The sequence below is a fragment of the Lygodium microphyllum genome, chromosome 26 (genome assembly GCF_053477565.2).
Source record: "Lygodium microphyllum isolate KBCC chromosome 26, Lygodium_microphyllum_v1.1.10, whole genome shotgun sequence".
NCBI classification, from domain to species: Eukaryota; Viridiplantae; Streptophyta; class Polypodiopsida; order Schizaeales; family Lygodiaceae; genus Lygodium; species Lygodium microphyllum.
Window position 1 is genome coordinate 15,903,036 of NC_141160.1, and position 26,589 is coordinate 15,929,624.

The following is a 26,589-nucleotide window of genomic DNA, read 5'->3' on the forward strand; positions in this document are numbered from 1 at the left end:
TGTGTTTTCCCCAACAGTTTGTGTGCTGTACTTTGGCGGCCATTATTCAAGCTGGGCGACCTGTTTAGCAAGTGATCTAGCCCTTCTTGATGCATTTCATGTGCAAGAGGTTTCCACAGGTTACTAGTGGCTCATTTTTCCTACAGCGAACCTGTGTTTTCAGCACAAGTCCCCAAATCAGCTCTCTTCATCTGCATTTTACAGCACAGCTGTTCTTCTCTGCTGGGTGACACCTTTTCAGACTAGGTGGCCTGTTTTCCAAGTAGAAAAACTTTCTTTTGCTGTGTTTTTTTAACTAGCGGCCCCTTTCCTAACTGGGCAACAAGTTTTCTTGACTGTTTGACTGCATTCATTGCAGCCATGCCTATGTTTTGTAGATTTGCCCCTCTGCTCGGCATCGAGTCATCTGTCACCTCTACTCCTCGTCTACACTGTTGCAGACGCATCTTTTGTTGACCTAGAAATCAACAAACCCCGTATAGGTGGAGGACATCCCAATGGCAGCATCTTCTTTGTTTTTTTGCACATACTTTATAGAAGGACATCTATGGCCAACATGTATACTTTGGGGGATTGTGTGTTTCAAGACGATTCATACCAACCACCATCCTATCGCTCTTTCCCGTTATATTCTTCCAGGGCTTCCAATCCCCGATTGGCACTCCTGAGCAACAGGTGCCAGTCCTACCCTCTCTACTTGCATCCAACAAGCAGGATGGGATGAACTACCCTCTATAGTTGTGTCGCATGGAGTGTCTCTTTGACAGCTATGACCTTTGGGATTTTGTTACTCTCCCTATATCCCGAACTATTGTGGATCCTCATGATGGTGTGACCGCGGACTCGGCAACTTTATGGAATCAGTTGAATGCTAGAGCCTTCTCTTTTCTCCTTTTGAGTTGTACAAATTCTGTGCTCGTGCATTTTTAACGTATCCACACCGCCACAAAGGTTTGGAGGAGATTGGCATCTCTATTTCGGATCCAGACATTTGGGCATCGATTATCTCTTGAGTTGAAGCTATGACAGCTTTCTATCACAAATTCCCCTACGATGAGGGATGACATCCACAAGATGGAGGAGATTCGAGATAAGCTTTCGTCCCTTGGTATGGACATTTCTTTGGAAGACCTAGCTGTAACACTTCTCTCACATCTTCCGTCACCAACATATGATGTGTTCTACACCAGTCTTCTCACTTCTCGTAGCTGGGAGACTCTCACTTGGGAGAAGCTAGTCCAATTGGTGCTTGAGCAAGATGCGTGTCACAATGTGAGAGATTCTTGCAAAGCCCGTGCACATGGCTATGCTTATGCGGCTTTATCTATAGGTACGTGACACACCAAGCAAAAGAAAGTGAAGAGGGAGAAGTTGAAGTCATCTTCGAACTCTGATATAGATTTTGTGGGGAAGCATCGAGGATATCCCACGTGTCCTCGTTGTGGGAAGACCTTGCATCCCGAGAAGAAGTGCTAGAGGATATACATAGTCGAGTCAAAGCTCAAAGATAATTGCACTGTCCTATTTGAATTAGGCGGTAGCACTTGTGGGAAATCTACACAATGAAGGGAGCGAAATGCAATCCTTTGGGCAACAGGCTATGGAAGTAATCACTGGAATGTGAAGGACAGTCATTGAGGGAGCAAACCGCAGTTCTCTAATGCCATCGGAGATGTGAATGAAACATACAACACAATAACAGGAGGAAAATGACAAAACAAACTCATTATAACATCCTAGATAGATAAGGCAATGCAAAATACCAATACAAATTTATTAAAAATCACAATGCGTATAGGCAACCAATAAGGATCATCTATGGGTATAGTTTTTCTTAGCTATAGTTAGCCTTTTGTTGGTATAATAGACATGTCTAAACCACTCTGTAATTTTCTCTTGCATTAAGATAGCTCCTGTAGCAATGTTAGAGGCATCTACAAACACACGAAATGGTAAATCCATAGTGAGGGTTGGAGAATTGGAGCCACGACAAGCATTTTCTTCAAGATAGCACATGCTTGGTCTTGATTGTCTCTCCAAACAAATTGAACAATCTTATAGTTTTTCTTAGCTATAGTTAGCCTTTTGTTGGCATAATAGACATGTCTAAACCACTCTGCAATTTTCTCTTGCATTAAGATAGCTCCTGTAGCAATGTTAAAGGCATCTACAAACACACGAAATGGTAAATCCACAGTGAGGGTTGGAGAATTGGAGCCACGACAAGCATTTTCTTCAAGATAGCACATGCTTTGTCTTGATTGTCTCTCCAAACAAATTGAACAATCTTACTAATAAGCATAGTGAGAAGAGTACATATGTGTATCTAAGATACCTTCTATGACATTTGATTTGGCCTATGAATCTCATTACTTCCTATATCGTCTTAGGAATTGTGGCTTTCTAAATTGATTGAATCTTCTTATCTTTTGCATTCCATTCTTTCCACGCCTTTAATTCATCTGGAGTCGAAGGGATATTTAACTCTGGCTCATTTTCTTCACCTAAAACAAACTCATAAAGGCCCTTTCCAATGAGAAGATTCGTCACACGAAACTTCCTTACAGGATAGTTATTCTTGTCCAGCTTCTCAATGATGGGATTTCCACTGTTCTTTGTCATTATCACAAAAATGATACAAAACAACACGCAAGTCTTCTGCAATCTTTCACAACAAGTACACAGCCATACACCAAGCAATCTTTTTTTACTGATTGCTCAACAGTACATATAATCTGCAACTTGTTTACAGATAAAACTTATGTTTGCTTCCTGGCAAACACCTCAAAAATTATATACAATGTTGTACTCGCACATCAAATCTTACAACAATCCGAGATTCTCACTCTACCCTGCTTTGGGTGCCTCCACAAGCACTATCCAAGAGAAAGAGTAGAAGAATGGAAGAGCTTCTTACCCATTGCTTGCTTGCTCAAATCTTTACTTCTTCTCCTTCACTTCAGCCTTCAAAACCAACCTCTCTCAATGGCGCCACTCTGATACCGTGTCAAGAATTGTGTGGTGGGGGGACTTGCTTGAGCTATTGTGCCAAACACACTGTATATACAAAAGGAAGCTCACTCAAAAACACAAGAAGAGAGATGGAGACCAAAACGTTCTTACTGATTTCTTTCTTATTCTTTCATACACAATATAATGTACACAAAGTATAGATAAGATAAAACATAAAGAAAAGTAGCCTACTACATCAAACAGTGCATAACTGACTATACTAATCGACTGGTACTATAACTATGCCAGTTGTAGGTAGGTGCAGCAAACTAAATATAATAAGTGATAAGTCAATGGCCATGAGAGAATCATAATGACCACTGACGTACTAAGTGTAGACATGTGGACCCATCTAGCCAAGCGGTCCATCATCAATGTCCGCACATATTGAGCTTGCCATCTCAACACCTTCCATCTCCTTCAAAGAGGGACGATATTAGTGATGCGGGTGTGAATTTCATATCCCTTTGTGTTTTAGGGGAGAGCTTTGTTTTGAGAGTCATCTCCTGCGCCACATCAGCAGTGCCAAGTGGTAGCAGTCGGCGGACTGTCCAAACTACAGTCGGTTGCAACTGACCTAGTTATTTCGGGTCATTTTTTAGGCATTCTTTTCAGCCTTTATAAGGCTGAGATTCCAATAGTCTTATACACTTGTATCTAATAAATTTCAGTCTGATGGTAACGGAGACTGCACTTGGGGCTGATGGAGATCGAGGTCCTCGAGGTGGAAACATACGCAAATATTTTCTTTGCACCTCTGTATAATTCTACATCCTTATACAGCATTCTCCATTGCAGATTTTCTGTGTTTCACTGTCTCTTTCTCTCTCTCTTCTCTCTCTATTTACTCTGTCACGGTCATTCGCTTCCGCATACTTCACTCTCACAGGCTTTCCAAGATCATGAGGAGTTTCAAGCTTCCCACTCTACTTTGGGCCTTTCTGTTATGGGGTAACCTCTTTTCTTGTTCATCAAGACACTATCCCCTGCTGCTTGAACCTTGGTCCTCTTGTTATTTGTATGCAACTTATAGCACCTTCGATAGTTCCTCACTATCGTCTCCTAGTTGGGTTAGAGGCTTGGCTCTGACCCTATTTAGGGTTTTCCCAATTTTTGCATATATATAGGCGGCCAATCCTCCCACTTTCATTATCCATCATTGATTCTTCGTGATCAGCCAACCCTCCTCATTCTCTCATCCCCCTGCTATCGTTTGGCACCCACATTGACGAGTAGAGCCGTTGAAACTGCCTATTGCAGCCTTGTACCTTCAACCATTGTAGTCACATTCTTTATTCTTTCTCCTACCTTCTCTCTTTTTCTCCTCTCCGTATTCACTTTCCTCTTTCCATTACGCACTCTCATAGATACACCGTGAGAATACATGGTATTAACAAGAGAGATTTTGAGAGAGAGAATAGATGATTTTTTGGAGTTTAAGGAATGCGAGAGAGAAGAGTAGAAGAAGCAAAAACTATCTGCTTTAAATGCAAAACTCTTTTTTTTTTTGTGGGGTGGACAAGCAAAGGGAAATAGAGGGATGCCTTTGGGTAAGAAGTTTGGGAGAAGGCTTCAAGCTTCACGATGCAGCAATTACTCTTCTTCTTCTTTTTTCTTAAGAAATTTAATACGTGGTCAATTTTTTTATAACCACATTTATCACTGAATTGGCCTCCCTCCCACATATCACCGCCAAGAGGAAAATCAATCCCCCCTAGCCCACGTATCAAAGGTCAACCCCCCTATCAACTACCACAAATCATGCCATGAGACAGCATCCCTTCACTCCTACACTCACCACCTACCGACAGTCACAATCTGCGACAATTTGCCTACTCTGACCGTAGCTTTTGCTAAGAAGCACCAGTTGCAATCTGCAACATTCTCCCTGTGCTTGCCCCAACTAAAGGTTTCAACCTTGCCAACATAAGTGTTACGTCTCTCTCTCTCTTTCTCACTCTAATAGTCCACTTCAAGACAACTACGCATTCCCTCTCCGACAGCCAACCACTTCAACATGACTGTCATCTCTCTCTCCACGACCTGACAGTCTTCGTCTCTCTCCATGCTTAACAAAAGAAAAAAATTTGTTTAATCACAATCTTTCTCTCTCTTTGATGCCCATATTGACTACAACACTAATAAATATTTAATCTTAATGTTAAAATTAAAAGTAATACTAACATTAAATGTTAATTCAATGCTAGCATTTGATGATGCATTAACATTAAAATTAATAGTGTCATTAACATTAACTGCTAAATCATTAACATTAAATGTTGCATCGATAGAAATTATTGTCAATTAAAACTTTGATGCCTATCCGCACTACAAGATTTCGGCCTCCGACGGTAATCTGCCATAGCCCTGCAATGGCAACTCCTCTAACTCCGATCATCAAAACCACCAAAATTTCTTGTGCACAAGCATTGCCTCAATACAAAACCCGACCATGGGTATGAAACAAAAAACATACCTCGCTCTCATACCCACCACCTGCCGCAACACGTAACCCCCCTTGCATGTCTCTCCTGCCACCAACAATGTCCCATACCACCCTTTATAAGATAAAGGCATACCTATCAGGCGTAAACCATTACGATTCCATAAGGAAAAGTGGTTTTGTGCACGTCATTGGATCTCGCGTTCTACAATCCCTTAATAAGATAGAGATGTACCTATTAGGCATAAATCATCATGGTTCCATGAATAAAAGTGGTTTTTTGCACGCCATCAAATCTTGCATCCAATTGCAGATTGACGCTCTAATAATGTTAAAACATTCCCCTAGGATCCAACCTACATATTTGACACGATCCAAGCCAAACTCACCATAAAAGGGATTGGACATTAGACTCACCTCCCAACCGTAGAGCCAAATGGGTTCACCCCCGAGCTTGGTGTTGGGTATCTCACACGCCTTACTTACGCCTACGCTCATATGGGAGTGTGCGGGTGATCACTAGGACACTGGGGCACTTTTTACTCTCGGTAGGAGAGGTTTTTTCCCCCAGATTATGTGTACTATTTTGTATGTGCTTGTGGTGCACACTTACGGGCACTTACTATGTTCGGGTGTGAACAGCCCCTTATAACTCTAAGGTATAAGGGTTATCATTTGTACTTTCAGTTTACACTATTCAGTACTATTGCATTGGGTGTCGTGCTCAACTTAGTCTCTCACTCTCACACTGTCTACTGCACTTCAGCTGCACCTCGATCCTCTCCCATCTGACATTTGGTATCAGAGCTGTCCTCAGTCAGCAGCCAGGAGTCCCCGTCAGTCTTGCCCCCGAGTCGCCAGCTCTAGACCTGCCCAGTACTACCCTGCGCGCAGCTCACAATCAACACGCAACACTGCCCTGTCCCAGCGCGCCACCAGCAGGCGTGTCGCGTCAGCTACAGGTGCTGACATTTGTCAGCGCAGGCTTCTCACTACAGTCGTCCACGTCAGCAGCTGCCCGTCAGCAGTCGCTCGTCAGCTCGCGAGCAGCTCCACCAGTCCGCCAGGGCCCTGTTTCGTTCAGGCGGAGTCAACGCCTGCTCGCGACCTGCCTGCCCGCTTCAAATTCGCGCAGCCCGCTAATCTGCCTACCGCCGTTGTAAAGCTCCACGTCAGCCAGTCCGCCCGCCCGTCAGACGACCTGCTCCACGTCAGTACTCTACCACACGACCAGGTAAAATTTTCAAAAATTTTATTATTTCAGCCCAGAATAAAATTCTGGAAGTGGCGGTTCACACGCAGTTAGCACAGATTTACTGGAAAAGTAAATTTCATGCAAATTTCTGACTGAATGGTCAGAAAATTTTGGGGCTTTTGTGTATTTGGAGGACAGATGCATTTAAACTGCTGATACAGTCACAGACCGACTGTTTTTGACAGAGATTTTGGCAAAATTTTGGGGATTTATTCATAACAGTGTTGCACTGCACTGTTTGCACATTGGGAAACGTGCTGTGTCTGTCTGTGACACATTGAATGCACATTTTGGGGCTTTTGTAACAGACATTTGTGACAGAAATTTTGGGCAGAAAATTTTGGGGCTTTTGATGTTTTAGTGCTGCTGAGCACTAATTGCACCTTGGGAAGCGTGCATCAGTGACAGTTTTTTGTGACAGAGTACCCTTTGCACATTAATTGCAGACTTGTGTTTGCTGCAATTTCTGGAAATTTGCAGATTTCCAGCCAGTACTGCATTGACATTGCTCTATTGCCTTTTGGGAAATAATGGCAAATCAGGGAGGAGATGTATTCACCTATGTGTCCAAGGAAGACCGATTGGATGGGAACAATTATTCCCTTTGGTCTTTTATGATGAAGAATGTATTAGTGGCAAAAAATTTGTGGGATTATGTCAGTGGAGAGGAAGCACGACCGGGAGTTGTGGCTCCCGCTACTCCTCCTCCAGGAGGACGTGCAAGAGGGCAACCTCAGCCCCCTCCACCTCACCCCGCTCAGCCACTTCCCCCAAGAACTGCAGCTCAGAAAACTTGGGATACACGGGATGCACAGGCTATGTCGCTGATTGCATTGGCAGTTCAGCGTTCTATCATTCCTCATATTCGTTCAGCAGCTTCTTCACAAGAAGCTTGGTTGATATTGGAGCAGATGTTTGCAGGAAAGAATGAGACTCGCATCTCTTTCTTGAAGAAAGAGCTAGAGACTCTAAAGATGAATGAGGGTGATTCTATGCAGGATCATCTCAACAAAATTCAGGACTTGCGGGAGCAACTCATGAATGTGGATGAGTACTACTCAGATGCGCAGCTGATTTCTACGACATTGAATTCACTGGCTCCCTCTTACTTGGCTTTTCATACTGCCTTGAACCTCACTATGAGGATTTCGAAAGAGCCCATCACTTTCATTCAGCTTGTCAGTTTGCTTCTAGAGGAGGAACAAACTAGACGGAACAGTGGTGTGGATGGTATAGCCTCTGAGCAGGCTTTTATGTCAAGGCAGAAGGGTAAAAACAGCCAAGGGAAAAATGCTTCGCAGAGTTCTGGTAGTAGTAACACTTCACAGACAAGTCAGAAACAGGGGGGCACGCAAGCCAAGAAAGGAAAATGCCATTACTGCAAGAAGCCTGGCCACTACATCACTGAGTGCAGGAAGCGCATCGCCAAAGAGAAGAAGAAGGAGTCAGGGATGTCTGTTTCTGCAGCTCCTTCCACTGCTAGTGAGTCCGCGTCCTTTGTTGCAGACAGGGACTATTGTTTTTACACTTGCAGTTATGATGTCTCTTGGGCTGATAGAGCATTTAGCTCTACAGAAGATGCTGACACTTGGTTCTTTGACAGTGGTGCTTCACGGCATATCACATCTCGTAGAGATTTGTTTGCTTCTCTTGGTGCACCTCCCGTTGGGAAGTCTGTTCAGTGTGCTAATAATGCATCATACCCTGTTCGTGGTATTGGGGAGATTCAGCTTACAGCCATTAATGGCTCTATTCTCCGCCTACAGGATGCTTTGTATGTGCCTGGCATTAAGAAGAATCTGCTTTCCATTTCTTCTATGGCACGTTGTGGTTTGCAGGTCACCTTTGATGATGACCGTTGCATGGTCCGTGACAAGGAACACATGACATTGGTCTTGACAGGTTCTCTGTGTCATGGGTTATATGAGTTGGATGCTCTTTCGGTAGATCAGTCTGCATATTTGACATCCACTCTTACTCCTGCTATGTTAGAGGCAGAGTTATGGCATGCTCGTTTGGGGCATGTAAACTATGGCAGCTTGATGCTATTACAGCGTACTCAGATGTTGGATGGATTACCTCTCTTGGAGAGACCTCCTGAGCATTTATGCGAGGGTTGCATTTTGGGGAAAATGCATCGTTTCTCTTTTCCCCGTGATGTTGCTTTTAGAGCAACAGCCAGATTGCAGCTTGTGCATTCGGATGTTTGTGGGCCCATGCAGACACAGTCATTGGGTGGTTGTTACTATTTTGTAACATTTATTGATGACTTTACACGTTTGTGCTGGGTCTATTGCTTGAAAAAGAAGTCAGAAGTGTATGATGCATTTTTGGCTTTCAGTGCACTTGTGGAAACTCAGTCTGGTTGCAAGATTAAGACTCTCCGTTCGGACCGAGGGGGGGAATACATGTCCTCTATGCTGAATTCTTATTTGCAGCAGAAGGGCATTATCCATCAGTACACTACTGCATATACTCCACAGCAGAATGGGGTAGCAGAGAGGAAAAATCGGTCACTCATGGAGATGGCCAGATGTATGCTGAAGGCAAAGAGTTTGCCTCATAGTTTTTGGATGGAAGCCGTCATGTGCGCTTGCCACATTTTGAACAGATGCCCTACCAAGGCCTTGAAAACCGTCACACCTTTTGAGGCTTGGCACAGCCGCAAACCTTCTGTTGGCCACTTCCGTACTTTTGGGTGTCTTGCATATGCCCATATTCCACAGGTACTTCGAAAGAAGTTGGACAACAAGGCTGTAAAATGCATCTTTAAGGGATATAGCAGCGAAAGCAAAGGCTACAGACTCTATGATCCCGTGACCAAGAAGGTTTTTGTCAGCAGGGATGTTGTATTTGATGAAAAATCAGAATTATCCTTGGCTGGTTTTGATACATATCAGGCTGCCCGTGATGTCTTTGAAGGGCTGCTGCCCATCACATTTGGTGATTCAGCTGGTACTTCAGCAAATGAACCTAATGTTCAGCCAGCTGCTCCTATGGAACATGCAGTAAATCAGCACATTGCTGAAACTGAAATTCAGCAGGAACTTGTACACAGTCAGGAAGCAAGACAGGTGCCTAGATGGTACACGCAGACTATGAGAGATAGTCATTTGGAAACACCCTTGGCTGGTCGTACTCGAAGGCAAACTCGACTGCATGATTCAGCACATTCCATGGAGTTTGTTATGGCAGCATGTACTCATGATAATGAGGAGCCTGAATGTTTTGAGGATGCACGACATAGTGTGCATTGGATGGCAGCCATGCAAGCTGAATTGGATTCTATTCATAAGAATCATACTTGGGATTTGGTGTCTTTGCCAGTTGGCAAGCGTGCCATTGGTACGAAATGGGTCTACAAATTGAAAAGGAATGCAGATGGATCCATAGATAAGTACAAGGCACGGCTGGTAGCTAAAGGCTACGCACAGAAAAAGGGCATTGACTATGAGGAGACCTTTGCTCCTACCTCCCGTATGACGACCATTCGGTCTATGATTGCCTTGGCTGCACATTTTGGTTGGAAAGTGCATCAGCTGGATATAAAGACTGCATTCTTACATGGGGAACTTCAGGAAGAAGTGTATGTACAGCAGCCCATTGGTTTTGCAGTTGAAGGCTCAGAAAATTTAGTATGCAAGCTGAAAAAAGCTCTATATGGTTTGAAACAAGCTCCACGAGCTTGGTACGCAAAGATAGATGCCTTCTTGCTTAGTCAGGGGTTTGTAAACACCCCATCTGAGTCTACCCTTTATGTACATAAAGAGGGGGGATCCATGCTGATTTTGTGTCTATATGTAGACGACCTTTTGCTCACTGGAACACGTGCTGATCAGATTTCAGCATTCAAAAATAATTTACAGCAAACTTTTGACATGTCTGACTTGGGTATTTTGCACTATTACTTGGGCATCCAGTTTGTACATGATGCTAGAGGCATTGGATTATGTCAGTCAAGGTACATTGGGCAACTTCTTGAGAAGTTTGGCTTACAGGATTGCAAGCCAGTTTGTACACCCATGGAACCTGGGCTCAAACTGTCATTACATGATGACAGTGATTTGTTTGATATCCATACTTATGCTCCAGCAGTGGGATGTCTCATCTATCTATGCCACACTCGGCCAGACATACAGTTTGCCGTTTCAGTTTTGAGCAGGTACATGCATCAGCCTCGTATGTCGCATTGGCAAGCTGTGAAGCGTGTGTTTCGTTACTTGCAGGGTACTAGAGCTCTTGGATTGCTTTATGCCAAGGGGGGACCACTGCAGTTACATGCTTACAGTGACTCTGATTGGGCTGGTGATTTTGATACTCGTCACTCCACTAGTGGCAATTGTTTCTTTCTTGGCTCGTCATGCATTTCTTGGCTTAGCAAGAAACAATCCACTGTTGCCACGTCGTCATGTGAAGCTGAGTACAAGGCAGCCTTCACTACTGCAGTTGAGTGCGTATGGCTTAGACGCTTACTTGCTGATTTGGATGTATCTGTTACAGAACCTACTCCTTTATATACTGACAGTCAGAGTGCCATTGCAGTGGCACGGAACCCTGTGTTTCATGCTCGCACGAAACACATAGAGATTCACTACCACTTTGTCAGAGAGAGGCTACATGCAGGTGATATCAGCCTTGTCTACTGTCCTACCACCAGCAATGTGGCAGACATCTTCACCAAAGCTCTTCCACGAGACAAATTTGAAGCATTTTGCGATGCTTTGAATTTGACGCCCTTTGGTGGCGGATGATCCTTGTACACTTGATCACTCTTCACTCCAGGGGGGTTTGTTGGGTATCTCACACGCCTTACTTACGCCTACGCTCATATGGGAGCGTGCGGGTGATCACTAGGACCCTGGGGCACTTTTTACTCTCGGTAGGAGAGGTTTTTTCCCCCAGATTATGTGTACTATTTTGTATGTGCTTGTGGTGCACACTTACGGGCACTTACTGTGTTCGGGTGTGAACAGCCCCTTATAACTCTAAGGTATAAGGGTTATCATTTGTACTTTCAGTTTACACTATTCAGTACTATTGCATTGGGTGTCGTGCTCAACTTAGTCTCTCACTCTCACACTGTCTACTGCACTTCAGCTGCACCTCGATCCTCTCCCATCTGACACTTGGGAGCTAGTAATACTCCGGATCATGACCACATCCCAAGGTTTGGCATCTCATACCACCAACTCATACCATACGTCAACCAACGGGCCAAGAGTCCAAGAGTGGTGATTACACAATGAACGTACACAATAGGGCCTTCAGTCCTATTTATAGCACTCAACTACCCTAACCCCAAAGAGTCCTTAGCGCATTTGCATTAAGTCACTTCATAACCACTGTAACCAATGCTATTAACACCCATCCGGATGTCTAGGGACATAATAGAAGGGGTCTTTGCCTGCCTTATTTTGTCAATTTGTTCTCTCCTAGTTGTGAGCCCAAGTCAAAGTCTGATAGGGACATTTGGAGCTCTGACTGTGTTCTCAATTTAGTGTGTGCATTTCGAGTACTTGTCAGCTTGCGTTGCCCTATAAGATGCTACCCAACCCCAAATTGCCTGCCAAACACGCAACATGCGATCTGCCACGCCAGCATTTGCAACTGCATTTACAAATCATTCTTCTCTATCTCTTACAGGTGCTCCAACAGTTGGCTGCAGTCTTCTCCATCTTTATCGTGGACTGCATGCTGCACACTCTCCGTCTCCATCACCCTCACCTTCACTGTCTCCGTCACCATCACAAGTGTTGTCATCATTATTCAGCCTGATTCAGCTTTCCTTCATTGTTCAGTGCAGATTTCTCTTCTCTTCCTGCTTCTCTTCTCCTTTCCTTTTCTCTCCAAGTTCATGATTCCCTTCTGATGCGCACTCTCACAAATGACCAATCAACAAGTGTACCTATAAATAGGCAAGAAACCTTACAAATACGCTCGGTAGCTTAACCCTAAAGAAGCCCTAAAAATACTCCTAGGTGGCACCTTGAGCCAAAAAGATGGATGGGGTCCAAAAATCAAGACAAAGGACAATAATACCAAAAGCGACCAAATGAGTAGACCCGAACAAAGCTCCTAATTGTGATGGAAGAAGAAAATGAACACAAAGAAAGAAAGAGAGAAGGACAAAGAAAAACTAATTTGAATGTAGAAAATAGAAGGAAAGAACTGTACTAATCTGAAAATGAAATGCTGAATACAATTTGGACTCCCTGCACGCAACCTGAAGCATCAATGAGGGCACTGGATCAAGTTGATGACAGAGGTATGCAGCTCAACCTGCAAAAGATGAATACTGCCAGCGTGGGCAGGGGCTGTCTAAATAAGGGAGGGCTGACCTGCCACAAAGTGGCCAACTGCCCATAAATGGGCTGATTACAATCACAACGGCTGCAATTAATGCAACCACCTGCCCCAAACTAGATCATGAGCCCGCATGTGTGCAAACGCAAGCCTAGCAACAATCCTAAAAATGAAATGTACTAATTGGATAAGTGGCAGTCAGTATGAATATACTCAAAAACTATCTAAAACTGAAATGCACACTAATGTAAGGGTGCCATCTCTGTCAAAACAGATGAATTTGTTAGCCTATTCTATTTCATGCTAGGCATCTCCTAGTTGTAAGCTCCATCTGAGTCTAATGGAGACGGAGGAGCTCTAGTTGTTTCCAAGCCTTTCATTAGAGTGCATTTCATTAGAGACGGAGGAGCTCTAGCTGTTTGTGCATTCCAATTTTAGACTGTTTGTGAGTATGTGCACACTGGCTGCCTTTTATCTAGGTCAGTACATTTCAGTTTTTAGGCTGCCTGTCTGCATTCACACTAGGCACACATCGGGTATCAGGTTTTGACCTGCCAATAAATGCAGCCACTTTTAACTCATTCACCAGGTTTTGGCACCAGTCGGCCAGCATATATGCCGGTCGGCCAGTTTGGGGCCTTCTCCACTATTTAGGCAGCCCCTCTCCTCATTTGGCAGCATATTTAGCACTCACTCTTTGCAAGTTCACATTCTCTCCATCATCCGGTGCATACTCTATTATCAGCCTAATCTAGTGCCTCACTGATGCCTTGGGCTGCATGTGTTAGAGTGCTGCGATTCAGAAGCATACAACTAGGCTGAAAGAAAACACTGCACCCGGAGAGAAGAGAGAGAAAGCAAGAATAGAATGCTGAAGACTACAAAAAACTGAACATTGAATACAGAAGGTAGAGTATGTACAATGTGTTGTGTGCATGAACAGCCAGACATCTCTCAACCTGCACAAAAGGGGAAAGAAGTCAATGCTGAAGCCGAACCCCCTCTCAAATTGGATATAGATGTAGAAGAAGCAAGAGGAGCCTAATGTCAGTCTTCGTGTGGTGCTAAGAACCATGATGAATGGAAGAAGAGGAGCCTAATGTCGGTCTTCGTGTGATGCTAAGAACCATTATGAATGGAAGAAGATGATAATGAAAAGAATGAAACACCGTGTTCCAGCACACAAGGTAGAAATCACCACCATAATAGCGTCGAGAGAGATGTTGCACAATCCATCTTTGGAGGAAAAGCCTCCATGCTAAAAGAAGAGAAAAACTCTTAGGACGATGAAACCATGAAAGGAAAGACTCCAAGGGATGTTTGGGAACTCTAGCTTTATGAACTTCATAGACTCCAAGATTCATTGACCCGATCACAAGTGGTAGCAATGAATAACGGCAGCAAATAGAGGATGCTTATAAATTTCTTATTCATCCCCACCAGGGTACGTCGATTAAGCGTTGTTGGAGACACTTAAGGGAAAGTGAAGCCTACGAGGATTTCATCAGCTAAAGGCTATTCCCACAGATATATCACATAGTCTCATATTGGCTGTTACACACACACACACACTCTCTCTCTCTCTCTCTCTCTCTCTCTCTCTCTCTCTCTCAGAGGGAAGAAAAGCCAAACCAGTCCACGATTATTGGCTTGGATGTCTGTTGGGCTTGGGCCAAAGCAGACTCGAACTGCTCTTCATCAGCAATAGTCTCCAACTCTACAGAATGTAATTGTGAAACGGACACGTGGTGACTGACAAGAGAAGGAGCCTGCGACAGACTTTGCCTTGGCCAGCGATACCCAGAATTAGCCTTGCGGGAGCCCAAGCGAAGGGCAAGCGCTACGTTCTCATGCGGGTGATGAGGATTAAAACATGGGGAAGAAGAAGAAGAAGCAAGAAAACCGGTATAGAACGCTGTTAAGGAGGTGCTGTGGATCGACGCGGAAAGCCTCGAGAGTGCCATTATAGTCGAGAAAAAGAATCTGAGAGAGCCTTACGATCCTCCCAACATGGATCCGTATTAGGTGCTTCGCGCGCCAGTGGGCTCTGGTGCTTCGGTTTGAAGGTACGTTCTATGTGGCAAGAGGGTTAAACAACCATTGAAAAATTAAAACGTTGAAGAGCCACAGCATTGCCCTTTTTTTTTTACGAGGGTATCTTTTTTTTCCAATAGAATCTTCTTTTATATAGATTCTAAGGTTCAGTAGATTATTTAATTGAAATTAACAACGGGTGAATTTTTTGGGTCATGTTCCATCTTGTCACCGTATCATTGTATAAGCATATGCTTTAAAGGGCAATACTAATAAAATATAGAGATTGAATTTTTAGTTATTGACTAGTAAATAGGCAATTGTACACACATACATGTGTATATACATACACACATGAGAGAGAGAGAGAGAGAGAGAGATATTCAAATCACTTCATGAATCAATTTGCAGAAATAGAATGTATGGCAAGTATGTTATTAGCATATGTGTGACATGTATATTCCACACATACACTTACACAATATTTCTAGATTGTCTTCTAGCTTGACTATGTAGCTTTGCTAGAGTTAACATTTACAGAAAAATGTTTTTTTTGAACCATCTAGACTATCTAGAAAGAATATTTCACATGAATCACTATCAATCCATTATAGCTAGGAAAGCATTCTTTTGTCCATCGTTGACATAATCCAATTCATCTTGCAATAAAGTGTTGGCATGGTGATACATCCTCACCTTAAGCAATTTTGGATAGTCAGCTAAACTACAACCATCTTGACCCAAAAGAGCTTCACTTCATTAGTAGTCTCATCTTGTAATTAATTATTTGGTCTATTTTACGAAGATATTCAACGTATTATATCATCTATGGGCAATACTAAAAGGTTTTCCCAAGTTAACTAAGTTGTGTCATCAACTCACATAATATCAAAATAGAGACAAATAAAGTCAATTGCGCACATATTTGCATCAATGTAATTTCTTGCAACAAGAATATATATTATTCTTCATCAATTGTTTTGTTATGCAAGCTTCCTTGAAAGTGGAATATATGACATTGTCATTTGTACCCGAGGTCTCAAAAGAAGTGTACCCATGCATATAGTAAGAAGTAGATGCAAGTAGTATCGTTCCTACATGTAGGAGTAACAAAATAGATTAATTCGCACTACTCAAAGATTCCTATTTTACTCATGGCTTCAAATTGCACATAGATTTTGATGGATTTGTCATCTTGAAGGACTTTCCATACTAATTCACTTTGTAGAGATTATGTGGGCTAATATTGATTTCTGAAGGCAGTTTGCATGTTCTTGGTCTTTGATGGTTGTTTTATGCTCACAAGATAATCGAAAAACTTAGTATAGCTTGTAGAAAATTTATATATCATAGGGAGTGCTAAAATATCAAATTTCATATGTTTTTTCTTGGTTTGATATTTAGATAGCCATTGTTTGGCTTTGTGGGACACTCCATTTTGCAGCCCCTTTGTCGATTTCGAGCTTGTAGTTAGGTATATCTTATTGCTTTTGGTGTGGAGATATGTACTTGTCATTTATGGCTCCTTTATCGATTTTAGAAAGTGCATTGTTCAATATTTAAAAGCTTGATAGTATGAGCTTTTCATTTTAAAAAGAGAAAGTATACAATGTATTAGTCTAGAAATAGTAGGTGAGGCCAATCAAATGTAGTGGGATTAAGCCTGAGGACATAGATACAAAAGTATAGGAAATTTTGGATGAGCTGGCATACTCCAGTATTATTTTGACACTCTTAAACTTTGTATATTTTAATGTGAAATACATTGCATGTGCATATGGTATATGGAAAAAGCTTGGTGACTTGTATGAAAAAGAAAGTATATCCCTGCATGTTTATTGAAGGGAGGAGTGAGCCTTGAAGTGGAAGCATGGAGCCAAAGTAAGACCTATGGTGGAAGGAGCAAGAGCAAGAGAAAAAGAGACACAAGATGTGGGAACTCCAACAATCACAATGTGTGATTGGCCTTCCCTTTATTCAAATGTCTCTAAAAGAATAAAGAATAAAGTGACAGTGATGGGTGCCTACCACCTGCAATGTACAGGTGTGCAGGTAACTAATACATGGTGCGGGTACTATTAGTGTAACTAATACATAGGCGGCTAGGCACATGAGCCGTTATCCCCCCGACAACCTCCCACTTAAAGGCAAATGCGTCCCTAGTGAGGAGAGGAAAAGGAAAAAGTGACAAAGTACAAATGTACATAAGTACAACAAGATGAGGAAAGACATCATCTCATCCAACGCCCATAAACTTCCTTAGGAAGGCAAAGTGCTCTATTGAGAGGCTTTTAGTGAGTAGATTTGTAGAATTTTGGTCTATTGAGATCTTGACAAGCTCAATGGACTTATCCACAACGACCTCTTGAGTAAAGTGGTAACACACCTCAATGTGCTTCATCTTTGCATGGAAGACTAGATTCTTTGCCAACTGAATAGCAGTCATAGAATCCGAATGTAGTGTAGGGACCACATTAGTAATGCCAAGGTCTACCACCAAATGGCCTAGCCAGAGAACCTCCTTGCAAGCCTCAGTAGTGAGTGCAACATACTCTGCCTTTGTAGTAGAGAGGGCCATGCATTTTTGCACCCTGGACATCCAAGAAACAACACCTCTAGCAAAGGTGAAGACATAGCCAAAGGTAGCCTTCCTACTATTTGTATGTCCTACATAATCAAAGTCAACGTTGTATCCCATGACTCTTGTATCCTGGCCACCATAATAGATGCACATAGCTACTATGCCCTTTATGAACCTCATGATACCCTTGATAGCATCCTAATGCCGTCAGCTAGGTGTAGCCATATAGCATGTCACAACTCCCATTGCAAATGCTATGTTAGGGCGAGTAGCTATCATGGCATACATCAAACTGCCCACTGTAGATTAAGGGATCTTGGCCATCTCGGCCTTCTGCTCATTAAGCTGGAACAATATGCATGACTAACCTTCACATCAGAAGGTAAAGGACAGCCAATAGGCTTTACATCTAGCGAAGGAGAGATAAGGAAATTTGGTTTGGTAGGGAGGGGGTACTAGGAGCCTTCCGCATGATAGTGACGTAGTCAGAATCCATCGATAGGCTTCGACTATAAATCAATTAGATGGAAGGAGTTAGTATCAGAATCATGAAAGACCCAAAAAGGATCGCTCCACTGTAATTATTTCTTCATACCATGACTATGAAGGTTTTGTGGCTTGGGCTCCGATGCATCCATTTCTACTGCAAATAATTGTGCATTCGAGAAATCATCTTCGACACCCATTGGAGGTTCTCCCAAATCAAGGTGGGATAGAAAGTCTGTGATGACGTGTTGGGTACCAAGGCAATGTATTACTATATACTCAAACTCTTGCAATATAAGAATCCATCGAGCAAGTTTGAGTACACATTTTTGGCCACATGCATTCCACTGATAGATAAGTTTGATCACATGCACCAATTTATTCAAGGGGACAGGCAAATGTGCCAAAAGTCACAGGTGGCATCCATGCCATCAAATTTAGCCCAATAATTTAAATAGCGCAGATGATGAATCCGATACTATAGCTTGCATGATTACTGCCATCTTGGTGCCATCTCCTGAGAAATAATGTACCCCAATAAAATGAGGTATATAACAACAGGCATATATTTTAGAGGTTTTAAACTTAAACTTACATTGCGATAGCGTGTGAGGCAAAGCTAGAGGTGCACCAACTAGGCATGGCTTTTCCAAATACATTAAAATCATCCAAAAGGACTCTCATAAAATTAGTCAAATAAGGCCCAAAGATCTCCAGCATGTCTCTCTAAAAAGAGGCCGAGGTGTTCTTGAGGCCAAACCACATTGTCGTACTTATAGATATACACATCCCCATGATGTGATGAAAGTTGTTTTAGATTAATCTTCTAGGGTGAGTCGAACTTGGTTGTATCCACTAAAACCGTCAAGAAAAGAGTACATCTCGTGGCTAGCCACTTCATCTAAGATAGTAACCAAATAAGGAATGGTAAACAGATCCAGTATTGTGGCTACATTGAGCTTTCTATAGTCGGCACATATTTGCAACTTCTTGTTCTTTTTAGGAACTATGATAATCAAGGAAATCCAATCCGGTTGATCTATTGGAGCTATAAACCCAACTTGCAATAGTCAATCTAGCTCCTCTTTGACCTATTTGGCCATATGAGGGTTCATCCTATAGTGCTATATTTGGGCTAGAACAACATCCGGTTTCAAAGGAATCCAATGCTAATAGAAGCTAGGATCTAGTCCTTTCATCTTTGAGTATTGCCATATGAAAACATCTTTAATCTCTGTCAACAAACTGATGAGTTGGTATCGTAATTTTGGGCACTGATCTTGACTGGTTTGGTCTTTTCCCCAAACCAAGATATACTATGTCCAATTCATCTTCCTTTACCCTTGTGACCTTCTGCATTTGTGTCTCAAACTTGTGCTCTTGGCTTAGGATTTCCTCTATGTCAGTGTTAGCAATCTAATCGGCATCAGCATGTTCTATCTCATAGTACGGGTTTTGGGTTCCGGAACTGTCTAGATTGTTATCCTTCTCTTTCTTCTCTAGGACTTCGGGCTGCAAAGTGTGATTACATGTATTGTTCACTGATCTCTACAACACATTGATGAGACAGGCTGTAAATCGGCATTAGTCTTCAAGAATTCCTCTTCATCATCATTGCTTAAGCCTTCTACCATATTGAGTGTTTCAATGACAACCGATATGCAGTGTTGTGTAGGTGGGGCAACATTGGTCAAGAACATAGTCACTTTATGTTGATTCATGTAGATTATAAGTTTGGTTATGGCTAACTCTTACTTAGTGTAGCCGAGGTCTTCCCAATAATAGGCATTAATCTTTGCCAGCATGATCCATATTCAACACCACCAAAGAAACCAAGAATTGAATTGTAGCAATTTCTAGAAGGACAGAGCGTACAATACCAAGAGGTCTTTCCCGTTTTTTGCCATTCTTACCAGGAAGGGGGGCTAGTTCCCAATCCATCAATCCCAATTCTTAACAAGTTGCCGATGTGATGATATTAATATCGGATCTACTATCAAGCAAGACGTTCTTGATGATTTGGTCCTTGCATTGAACATGAATAGTCGAAATGGTTGGATCAGAGAAGGGACCTATTGGCAATGGCTCTTGCTAAATTTTACGAATGGTTGCCTTTAGAGTATTAGTAGTCATAGATGCTACTTCTGATTCTGGTAATACAGGGCACTTTGATTGAATCATCTTCAAGAGGTGATCCTTGAAAGTTGGGATAAGATTCAAGAGGTCACCTACTGGCATATTAATATTCACTGATCCCCATCTAGTTGATAACCAAGAACCAATCACATGCTGGACTTGCGGGCACCTAGGGCACATCTCATCTCATTGCCTTGAACGAGAGCAAGCCAATCACGAAAAGGCTGATCTGAGATGCCTTGAGTGTGGAATCGCTCATTTGTTTGCCAAATGCCCCAAGCAAAACCATCCACTAGCGTGACTATGGTGCCATCTGTACCTTTGGGACTATTGGGAGTCGAAACACTTGATGGTGAGGCCACTCCCATCTCATTGAACGTCATGACCAAAGCACAAACGAAGCAGGCCGACATTTCATTGCCAGGATCTAGCAATCTAGATGTAGCCTCAATGGGAAGAAGACTCGCCAAAGGAAGAAAAAGAGGGCTGAGACCAAAGTAACACTAAAAATGGACAGTGCAACCATGCTTAACGAGAGAGAAGCGAGTCATAGATGCAGAGGCTGAGATTTTAGCACCCAAGATAGTAGAGAAAGGGAGTGCCAAGATTGGAGAATATCTCAATCCAAGGCACTAATTAGAAGTGGTTGACAAGGTTAAGGAGTGGGTGAGAGAAGCCCAAAAGCATCTAAAGGATGTCGAGCCCATCCTAGAGGATGAGATTGATGAACTCTCCAGTGTAAGCATGCCTGTCTTACCGACACACATAGAATCAAGAGATGCATCTATACTCATGCAACACCACAAAGACAAGGCCTAGAGAGGCCATACGTAGTAGGGAAACTGCCCAAGATCAGGCAAAAGAGTGTAGGGCATGACAAAAGGCAAGCGGCTAGTAGTTTGCTTACAACATTGGCATTGGCCCCTGTAACTTTGCCGATGGGGGATTTGCTTAGGCAAATTCCCTAATTATGACAATAGTCAGTGTTGGATAGAGGGATCTAATGAGTCAAGAGCAGCCGACTTGCACAAACACGACATAGCCACTCAGATACCTAGCCTAACATTGAACTGAGTGCCTAAGTCCTTGCATGTAAATGCTTTTTGGGAGGGCACATAGATACATGCAGTCCTACTAGTGGTAGCATTAGGAGACATCACAAGAAAGGGGATCGTAGACACAGGAGCAGGAGTTAGTGTGCTTAGCCATGTAGTCCTTGTAGGCTTGGGGTAACCTCTCACATCAAGGTTTAATGTCACAATGGCTAATTGCATGAAAGTTAAACCATTTGGAGTATTGATGAAGGAAATCCCTTGAAAATAGCAAGCGCCTAGTTCTCAATGAACTTCATAGTTATGAAGGGAGTAGACTATGATATTTTGCTAGGCCGACCTTGGATGCAGAATGCATGAGTAATCGAAGACTGGGGTAATGATCTTATATTCATAGGTAACAGATCGGAGGCAATAAGAGTTGAGATGGATACTTGGAAGACCATGCCGGTCGACTTAGATGTCATCTCCTCTATCTTGAAGGGAGACTCACAAGCTACTAGGAACTCTTATGGACCACTAACAAAGTATATCCCCTTGCCTTGAGGACCAATGGGATTGGATGCACGTGCTAGCCACCATCGACCTGCCATTCTCAGTATAGGCAAGCTATAAGGGCAGCTGGTGAGTCCCATAGAGCCACTGCATCTCAGCTCTGCCAAAGGGAAAGACCCAACCATTAGTACCACTTTGTATAATGGCCAAAAGCCCTAGCAGACAACCAATACCTACTCATTTCCGCATCCTGTCTAACAGACTTGAGCTCCAAGGGATTGTTGAGTATTTGACAAGGGAGCTAGTTGGTCACCTAGTTGCCAATCTTAAGCCAATCCAAGACCTCATGGACGAAATGAAATGGCAATGGACTAAAGTGCATGACCTAAACCTGATGTACAACTAGACACTAGTCATGAATTAGAGTAGAGACTTAGACAACGATGGACAGTCAGAATGTAGCGATTCAAACGACGAGTACAAAGATTGCTACTCTCTGAAAATGAGAAAAGTGAAGAAGAGGCTGAGACAATAGAGTACGACATAGACAACCAAGTGATCGAACAAATAAGAGTGGACTCCAAGCCATGGAAACTCAACGCCTTTAGAATCGAGAAGGGAGTCTTCCTCAGAACAGAATGCAATCACACTTGGTTGGATCACTTAGGTGTCATAGACTATAAGCAAGCATGATTGGTCCAACCAAGTGCCGCACCTCTCCTTAGAATAGAATCAGCCTTAGAGCTGTGACCACCATGGGGGAAACTCTTTCCTCTAACGAGGGTTGTGAGTTTAACTCAGATTCAAAAGTGAGCTCTAAGAGCGACCCACAGAGATATCCCGACCAGCTAATACCAGACGCACCAAAGGGGACTTGTCGGTCCATCTATGGCACATATAGTTGAAGGAGTAAAAGAGAGGACAACCAAAGGGATCGAAATCCGAATAGCAAAACAAACCCCAAGACATACCAAAGTGCTTCGCTAAATTAAAAAAAGGAGACATGATGGTGAACTTTGGAGAAGAAGCAGAAAGATTACACAAGGAAGAGGAAGAAGACACTGCTAAAGCTATTCGCATATCAATAGAACATCGCACCAGGGAGGAGGAGTTAGTCGCCATGAGCCCACTAATAGACAAGGGTCCAAGCATCAATGCCAAGGCAATAGAGATTGAGCAAGGAAAAGGCAAGGGCTTGCTACATCCGATCCCATCAGTTCTCATGGCCCCAACTGCAACTACAACAACCACCCAAGGCATGACAAACACGGTAAATGAAAGTAATCTAATGGCCTGGGTATAGTATCCAGTGGGTAGAGTGCAAGAAATAGTGCTAGACTCAAGAGGAGGAGCTCCAACAACGGGAATGAAGAGATCAACATAGATGCGGATGCCGAATCACGGCAATATCCTAAGAAGCAGAAAGTAGAGGTATCAACAATGTCAATACCTATAACAGTGCCATTGTCAATGGGGTATGATAAGTATATCAAGGAGCTCCTTGCACACCTAGAAAAAGCAAAGGAAGATAAGAAGACAGCTATGGCTAAGCTGGAGGTTGAAAAGGAAGCATTGTTAGCATTTGAGTTAGAGAGGACGTGCCACGTAGCAGGGTATCAAAAGGAGATACATGAGTTGCAGGAAGAACTCAAGCCCAAGGAAGAGGGAGACAATTGGCAAGAAAGGGTCGAGGAAGAAAGACAAGAGTTGATAGTGTTACAAAGAGAGTATAAGCTCCTTATCATGCAACCTAAGGAATTAAGAGGGTAGTTGGAAAGGATAGAGGAGGCAAAATATAGACTTGTAGACACCACAAAAGCTCATGAAGAGGAAAACCACCATAAAGAAATGGAGGAAATGGAGAATAAGCTGTTGTCAGAGATGGAAGATCAAGAAAGGTTGAAAGGTGAGATGAAGCCCTTGGAAGAGGAGAAAGAAAAAGCACCCCAAATGTGGAAAGAGCAGGAGCCAAGAATGGTGGCTTTAGTCAAAATACAAAAGGAAAGTTGAGTAGAAATGAAGCAAAGAGCCAAAGAATGGGTAGCTAAGAGCAGGAAAAGAGTGAAGGAATTGGCAAGCCATCTAGCCCATGCGGAAAGAAAGAGAGTGCTAGAAAAAAGCAGGGTAGAGGAAGTGGAGACAAGAATGTTGGGCTAGCAACGTGCTTTCCTTAAAACCATTCTAGATATCACACAACCAGAAGAGGAGGAGGCCACAAAAGTTTTGAAGAAGAAGTTAGATATTGCCTGTTATCTGTTTATTGGGAAGAACTACTAAGGGATGTGCAAAAGAGTCCCTTCTTTTTAGTACTCATTGATGATAGCACTGATATTAGATATGAACAACATTTGATATTATACATGGTGTACTTAATCGAAGAAGAAAGAGGACCAACTACATGTAAGTTTGTGACATTGCTATCCTTGGAGAACAAGACAACAAAATGCAAATATAATGCCTTGATGGGGTTGTTGCAAAAGATGATTTTGTTATTGTCCAAGTTGATTGGATTTTCTTATGATGGTGCTTCTATAATGATGGGAACCACAAATGGAGTGGTTGCAAGACTTCAAAGACTTATACCACATCTTGTGAGTGTGCATTGCATTGCATAGAGAGGCACTTGCTATATCAACTGCATACCAAAGCTTAACTGAGTTTGCTTATATGGACAAGTTTGCAAACAAGGTATACTCATGGGTAAATGGTTCTACAAAAAGACACTAATAAATTTTTGGATTGATGAAAGCATTTTATCTCTCTCCTCTAGAGATTTTATGCATTCATGAAGTTTGTTAGCTCTCGAGGTAATGTTATGGAGAGGCTTGTTGATGTAATGCATATCTTGCTTGTAGACTTCAAGAAGAATGATGCTACGATGTATGCAATGGTTACCACATATCAAGTATAGTTTCTGCTTTTACTAGCTGATGTATTGCATGAGATAAATGACTTGAACTTATACTTTCAAAATGAAGCTGTGGATATTACAAAAGTTGTAGTTCAAATTGTGGTAGCCATCAAAATTTTGAAGAAGCGTTATCTATGCTCATCTTTTGGATTTGGATCATGTAGGCTTAAAAAGTTCCTTGATATGTCAAAGGATGGATATTATGTCAAAAGTGATAAGAATGGATGCCCTATGTAGCACATGCATTACATTACTAAGCTCTTCTAGATGCTAGTGTGCATGGATCACAAAGTTCTTGCATTGTTATTGGAAATGCATTTATTGAGAGGGTGGTCCAAGAACTTGAAATGAGATTTCAAGATCTTCCATTGTTCAATTCTACCAAAAAAATTTGTCCAATGTCATATAATATAGACCTTGACATTTGGGATACTCAAATGAGAGAAAATGTTGTTAATAAACCAAATCCTTAAAAGTCCAAGGATGGAAATTGTATCCTCAAAAGCCATCTATTGGTGGGACCTAGGTTTTCATGGAAAACTTGGCAAGATAAAATCTAAAAATGAGGATTCACCCATTAAATACAATCAATGGAAATCCCTACATAATGCAAATTAAGGAGAAGCCTTTAAGAACTCCATACCTGAAGTTCTATTTGTGTAAGCAAAGTACTCATCATTAATAGGCATACAAGATGTATTTATGTCTCGCGTAAGTTACTCATGAATATATGTGTGTATCACGTGGGTCCCAAATAAGGTAATTTAAAAATACCATTTTTATACATTTTTTACATATAGAACCAATTGTAGATAAAACTTGCTTGATCTTTTTTATAGCATCTTATCTAGTTGATAAGGGTTTTAGCTTCCAAGAAAACCCTACATAAAGATGAATGAGCTTTTCAATTATTTGTAGTGTGTATGAAGTGTATATATATGAGCATTGATCAAAGGAATATCTAAAATTGGCTTGAAGTATGGGTCTTTAATATGTCTAGAGAGGTTTCTATTCGCTTGAGCTCAATTGTGTAGTTGGAGACATATACTATAGGTAGGGACATCTAGAGTTTGCTCCTTTAGTCATATTATACACGTAGTTGAGTATCTTAAAGTCACTATGTATGTGCTATTTGAGCTTATAGTTTCCAAATCCCTCGATAAATAGCTCTTTTTATGCTTGTTGACTCTTAATCACATCAAGTATTAATGATCTCTGATCCATATCAATCATACATCCTTGAAGTGAGCTGCTCAATGTGTATCTAGATATCAACTCTGAGTATGCCGGGCATCTGAGAACAAAATGCTCCTCACTCTCCACCTCTGATCTGCAAAGGGGGCATATCCTCTCCTCCCGTGGGATGCCACTAGCTTTGCCACTCTCAATCATAAGCTGATGTGATGATACCCTAAGCTGTCCAATAAGAACTCTCAATCGATGTGGCATATAGATCTGCATATATCTTGGAATCTCTATGAATCCCTGCTCTGATATGCTCAAGAACTGTGTATAATAATGTGCCATCTTCGATGGCAGTGGCTGTGCAGGGCTGACCCATGTCCTCTGTATATAAATATGCCATATCTCCTGTCTGATGACTCTGTTCCTCTCAGAGAGAGAGAGGGTGTAAGTGGGAGCCTGAGTATCATTTAGAAGAGGTGGGAGTCTATCAATGTCCAGCCCATGTCTGTCAAACCAAGCTCAAGTCTGTGCATACCATGATGTGGTATCCCCCGCTCGAGCCATCTCCTGAGATGCCATATATGCTCTGTATGCAATGCGATCTCTGTCCATATCCTGAAATCTGTGTAGGAAGCAGACTGTCTGAAATAATGCCTCGACTAGCATGGGTGGTGTGGCAAGCTCTGCTCGCACAAT

General features: G+C 42.3%; 1 protein-coding gene across 7 annotated transcripts in view; it reads right to left on the bottom strand.

The window, feature by feature from the left end:
* LOC148013014 (thioredoxin-like 3-1, chloroplastic) overlaps window positions 1–15,092 on the bottom strand; it is a 115,265-nt gene extending 100,173 nt beyond the window's left edge. For 6 of the 7 annotated variants that reach the window (XR_015688889.1, XM_087668171.1, XM_087668173.1 and 3 more), the window contains exon 1: window positions 14,646–15,092. Coding sequence is in view for 5 of the 7 variants with exons in the window: in XM_087668171.1 (XP_087524297.1) it covers window positions 14,646–14,977 (332 nt within the window). In the remaining 2 variants the exon portion in view is untranslated. The remainder of the gene's footprint in view (window positions 1–14,645) is intronic. The other variant, XM_087668175.1, reaches the window with a different exon arrangement.
* Between the last annotated feature and the right edge of the window lie 11,497 nt (window positions 15,093–26,589).